The 5046-nt window shown below is 53.3% G+C and overlaps 3 protein-coding genes across 3 annotated transcripts; all 3 read right to left on the bottom strand.

Moving 5' to 3' along the window:
* Positions 1-61: 61 nt before the first annotated feature.
* Positions 62-487, bottom strand: DQ04_03231020 (hypothetical protein; the record flags this gene model as incomplete). The annotated part of the gene is made up of 1 exon (XM_009312647.1): positions 62-487. The coding sequence occupies one exon, from the start codon at positions 485-487 to the stop codon at positions 62-64; it is 426 nt and encodes a 141-aa protein (XP_009310922.1).
* Positions 488-1040: 553 nt separating this feature from the next.
* On the bottom strand, positions 1041-2801 carry DQ04_03231010 (zinc finger protein, predicted; the record flags this gene model as incomplete). The annotated part of the gene is made up of 1 exon (XM_009312646.1): positions 1041-2801. One exon carries the CDS (start codon positions 2799-2801, stop codon positions 1041-1043), a length of 1761 nt encoding a protein of 586 aa, XP_009310921.1.
* Positions 2802-3755: 954 nt separating this feature from the next.
* On the bottom strand, positions 3756-5021 carry DQ04_03231000 (chaperone DnaJ protein; the record flags this gene model as incomplete). Its single annotated transcript, XM_009312645.1, has 1 exon — positions 3756-5021. The coding sequence occupies one exon, from the start codon at positions 5019-5021 to the stop codon at positions 3756-3758; it is 1266 nt and encodes a 421-aa protein (XP_009310920.1).
* Positions 5022-5046: the final 25 nt, after the last annotated feature.

The raw sequence follows: 5046 nt of genomic DNA, 5'->3' as shown, positions 1-5046 counted from the left end.
TTTCTTCATCGTCCTCCGCCACCGCGCCACACCTCGGGCACCTCTCTCAGCGCGCCACATATCACACCTTCTGCCGTGGGATAAAAAGGTCAGGGTCGTGGAAGACCGTTGGACTGAGGACATCCACGCCACCTTCCTTCTCCAGTTTGGCGCGGACCTTTTCTACTGCTTCCAGTAGCGGAGGGTGACCAAACGACTCATCGTACTCTTTCAGCCAGTGTCGAAACTGTTCTTCATGCCGCAGCGTTGCCATCGTCTCACGAAAAACCCAAGTGCTCTGCTTATGGCGAGTAACACACTCCCGCATATCGATCATACGGCTTCGGCAATCGTACAGCACATCGAGCTCCTGGCTTTCCCGCACGCAGGTCATTAGCCGCTGCCAGAAGCGCTGACAATTGTTTTCATTTAGGTAGTTGGCTGACATGTTCGTGATGTCCGACGAGAACGTGTCATCGGGGACCTCACGGGCCCCAAACATCGACATATTGACTTCTCACCACTCCCCTTCACTTCCAAAGGATGCATGCAGGTGGGAAAGAGGACACGAAGTCACACAAACGCACACGGATAAGTAAGGAAAGGGGAAAAAATGGCGACTCACACACACACACACACATACAGCGAAACATACATGCATACATGTATATATGTATATATACATGTATATATATATATATATATAGAGGCAGGCGAAAGTAAAAAAAAACACGAAGCGCAAAAATGGATCGAGGGTACTCGCATATAATGCTCGTAAGTGAGTGATAAAAAGGGCAACACTCACACAGAAACACTTTTTTTTTCTTTTTCATAAAGAAAAGAACCGAAAAAAACACAATGTAACTCATGAGAAAGAAAAAAGGTACCTTCATCTCGTATATTGTGTCTCATGACAAGAAGTAGTGCCCCTTCCTTCCGTTTCCACATTCAGTATGTCCTACTTTTTTTTTTGCTTTTACCTGTTGTATCTGCAAGCACACATTTTTTTTACACACACGCACACAACATATGTATATATGCATATGTTCCCCTACGCAGCCTCATCTGCGTTGCACGCCGCGGATGACGGCTTCGTATCGTTCCGTGTTGTGGCGATTTCCACGGACAACGGCTTGAGGACGTGTCCCTCTTAACCCCTGCGCCTCCTCTGGCGCCTCACTGCTGCTAAGATGGTTGTTGTTGCCGCGTTGGCGGTGTTCGTGCGATAGTCGTCGCACCGAGGCATCAGACGGTGGCGACGCACACAACGAGAGTCTGCTGGCGGTATTCGTCCTATAGCGAGGCGGCCGCCCCATGTTGGCGTCATCAACCCTAATGCCATTTGGCGGGACGGGGATACGCACATCCTCGACGCGGTTGTTGCGCAAAGCGTGCACCGCGTGTCTCGCATTGCCAGATGCCAGCTGCCGCCGCTGGTGCACAGGAGACCCATTCCGTGTGCGTCGCACGCCCGCAGACGCTCGCGCCACCTCCTGGGCATACGGGGCGACGCGCGGCATGTGCGTAGAAACGTCGTTGTCTGGAGTGTCCCTCGAGAGACGCAGGGACGAGGAGCGCGTCGACGATGCCATGTCAAACGTGACGGGGTCTAGGAGAGGACTGCCGCCCGTTGCCGTCCACACCCCTGGCGACGGCAGCACATGCTCAGATACTTGCTCCCGCGATGGCGACAGCGGAGACCCATGCGGCGCCTGCACCGGTGAAGACCGGTACATCTCCCAGTTACGGATGTCAAGCCGGGACCCGCGCGAGTCAACTGTGCGCTGCGCACTGGCTCCGTCGGCGAAGAACCGATCGCGGAACGTTTCCCTCATGCGTTGCGGGCTGGCCGACGGCGGCACAGGCAAGAGGCTGAGGCCACGAGGTTCGACTAAATCACTTGCTTGGAGAATGCTGCGGTCACCGGCACCGCCCGATGACGCCTGTCTGCTATCATTACTGATGCCCATTAAAGAAGAGACCGGCCCGGAATGTGGCAACGTCTGAAGCATCTGTTCAACAGATTGCCTTTGCGCTTCCTGACGCTGTAGACCGGAACGGACCTCCTCCACCATGCCCACTACCATTGGTGCCACTAGAGGGGCACCTCCGTTACGATGCCATGCACCTTCTGTCACTGCTTCAGGCATGACCCTCGTTTCGGCAAGACTATGGTCCTCCTTTAGCCTACTTCCATCTTCTTCATCTCCTGTGGTGCGCCACCAAACCGGGGCAACAACATCCTTGTACTGTTGCGCCACATCCTGTAGAAGAAATCTGCAGTTCGGACATGTCCGAGTTCGCCTGAACCAATGCTCCAAGCAATCCGTGTCAAACATGTGGCCGCAGGGGAGGCGGCATACCTCTGTCCCGGCAAGAAACGAATCCTGGCAGATGGAACAAACCCCCTGGCCATCGGCTTCGAGTCGAACTATAATATCAGGATCCAGCCTCATCTTCTGGAGTTGTTTAGCTTCCTCCTGGCCCAGGGGGGCAGCCATGCGGCGTCGTTGCTCCTCAAGGAGCACTTGTAGAGTTAGTACCTGCAAAAGAAGAGGACTCAAGCCCGCCACAAACGGTAAAGGCGCAACCGGTACTTCACCCCCGCCTCCTGGCTCCAAGAAATCCCCTCCTGGGGCGCGGCGTTCGGGATCCATGCGGCCCAGCACAATCGTCACCTGTTCGCCATCACTTCTCCTTTCACGCTGCAGCTGAAGTACGAGTGGGAGGCCGGCCTGCTCGCGCCAAGCCACGTGATCCCGCAAGAATTGCACCACAATATTGGGCTCTTCATCTACGGGGTTTTCGTCCCTCGAACTCATAATTCGCTAGATAACTACAGGGCAACGCTGATACTATTCTCTTTTAATTTCACTCGAATCCCACCTGTTATCACCGTCCCAACGGACCGCTACGACTGCTGAAAAAGAAAGGCACGTCTGTGGGATGTGTACGGTATTCAGCAGCCACTTGAGACCGACCGTGCTTTAAAAACTAGCACCGCTTATACCACGCGAAAGCGAAAAAGCACAACAAAAAGGAAGAGAACATTAGCAATAGAACACCCAGAAAGGGTGTCTCAAACAACAACAGTAATAAAAGATGTGTCACAATTACGTGAGAATTACCGTGAATGCCATTGTGCCGGAAATTACAAGCGTAGGACACTGACCATCACCATTTCAGCCCTCTCCCCTTATCAGAAGTGTGTTCCGCTTGCACCACCTTCTTTTGATACAAAGAAGGCAACTTCGATATTTTTCTTAGCAGCAGGAGTATTCACGCGCGCACACACACACAAACAGAATCACACCTTCACCCACAGAGGTGCGCCCCCCTCACTCCAAAGCCAGTATCCGGCTGTCGATGTTCCTTTTTTTTTTACTGTCCCCAGTTTGGAGTCGAGGAAGAAGAGAAGGGAAATGGCGGGGTCAACAAAAGACGCCTCGTGTTATTGTTCCTTGTTTTCTGTGAAGAAGGAGGCGAAATACCCTACACCTCCGTTAACGGACTCCCTTCCTATCGCCCTTCGATGCACACACAGGCACATAAACACCGGTCTATCCATTCTCGCAATCATGAACGAGGTTTTTAATTGTTGTTGTTTTTGTAAACAATAAGATCCCCCCCCCCTCTTGTCTCCAAACACACACACAGACACATACACCAGAAACTACCTTTCCATTTCTTCTCACTTTCTTCATTCTCGCCATCACTGTCCATCGTCATCCCGCGAGGTGTTTCCTTCAAACACCAAAATACCCCCTCCCCTTCCTTTAGACAGAGAACCATGACTTGTAGCGGTTCTTCAACTCCTGCAGCTGTGGATCTGTCAGTTCCACTGGTTTCTCGTCCTTTGCAAACTCGGCAATAAGGCCCTTCTGCTTCTCTGTGAGGGACTTGGGCAGCAGCACAGCGAAATGGATGAAGAAGTCACCTGTCTTGTTTTGGTTCGGTCGATGAACGCCGCGGCCGCGCAACACGAGTTTATCCCCTTGTTGCGTGCCGACAGGTACCTTCGTCTCCACCTCACCCGTCAGCGTCGACACCCGCACGGTGCCACCCAGAACCGCTGTCGCCAGAGATATGGGTGTAATGACGTGGATGTCGCACCCCTCACGGTGGAAAACTGGGTGTTCATCAACCGTGATCTCCACATACAGGTTGCCTGGCGGTCCGTTGCGCACTCCCGCCTCGCCCTTCCCAGTTACCTTAAGGCGTTCCTTGTTGTCTACACCTTTGGGCACAGGCAACGTCTGCACACTGCGGTCCTTCACAATGCCTTTACCACTGCAGTGGGTGCAGGAAGAACGACCCGTCTCTCCTGTTCCGCCGCAATGTGTGCAATCCTGTTGCATGTGGAAGAATCCAGTGCTCATCACCTTTTTCCCACGCCCACCGCAGTGTACGCACTTTGCCTTGGATCCGGAGTCTTGGAATCCACCCCCACTACACGCGCCACAGCGACGGAACGTGTTATACGATATCTCCTTACTGCAACCGTTGACAGCTTCAAGAAAGGAAAGCCGCAACTTAAAGTGAATATCCGCGCCAGGCTCTGGTCCCTGCGGCTTGCGGGACTTATCCTTTCCCGCCCCACTCATCTTCTGAAATATCTCTTCAAAATCGTTAAACGAGAACCCCTGTCCACCAGTTCCTGACGCGAAGGGGTTACCGCCGGCGCCGAAGGGGTTTGCGCCACCGAACGGGTTATCACCACCGGCTTGGGCAAAGGGGTTAAACCCGGGACCTGCTCCAAACCTATCCGCCGCTCCAGAGTTTCCGGTCATGTCGTACATACTGCGCTTCTGTGGATCCGATAACACATCAAAAGCCTGCTTCACATCGGCAAAGTCCTCCGCCGCACGGGGGTTGGGATTCACATCGGGGTGAAGCTGCTTAGCTTTCTTCTTGTAGGCCGACTTAATCTCCTCCTGTGAGGAGTTCCGCGCGACGCCGAGAATGGAGTACAAATCTTTCTTGGCATTCGTGGAGGAAAAACGTCGCGCCACGCCGAACCCTGCCACCAAACCAGAAACCATAGTAGTAGTAGTAGTAGTAGTAGTA

Source organism: Trypanosoma grayi (genome assembly GCF_000691245.1).
Source record: "Trypanosoma grayi strain ANR4 Tgr_323_V1, whole genome shotgun sequence".
Lineage (NCBI taxonomy): Eukaryota > Euglenozoa > Kinetoplastea > Trypanosomatida > Trypanosomatidae > Trypanosoma > Trypanosoma grayi.
Note: the sequence above shows the minus strand (reverse complement) of the source record. Positions and strands in the feature narration are given on the sequence as shown.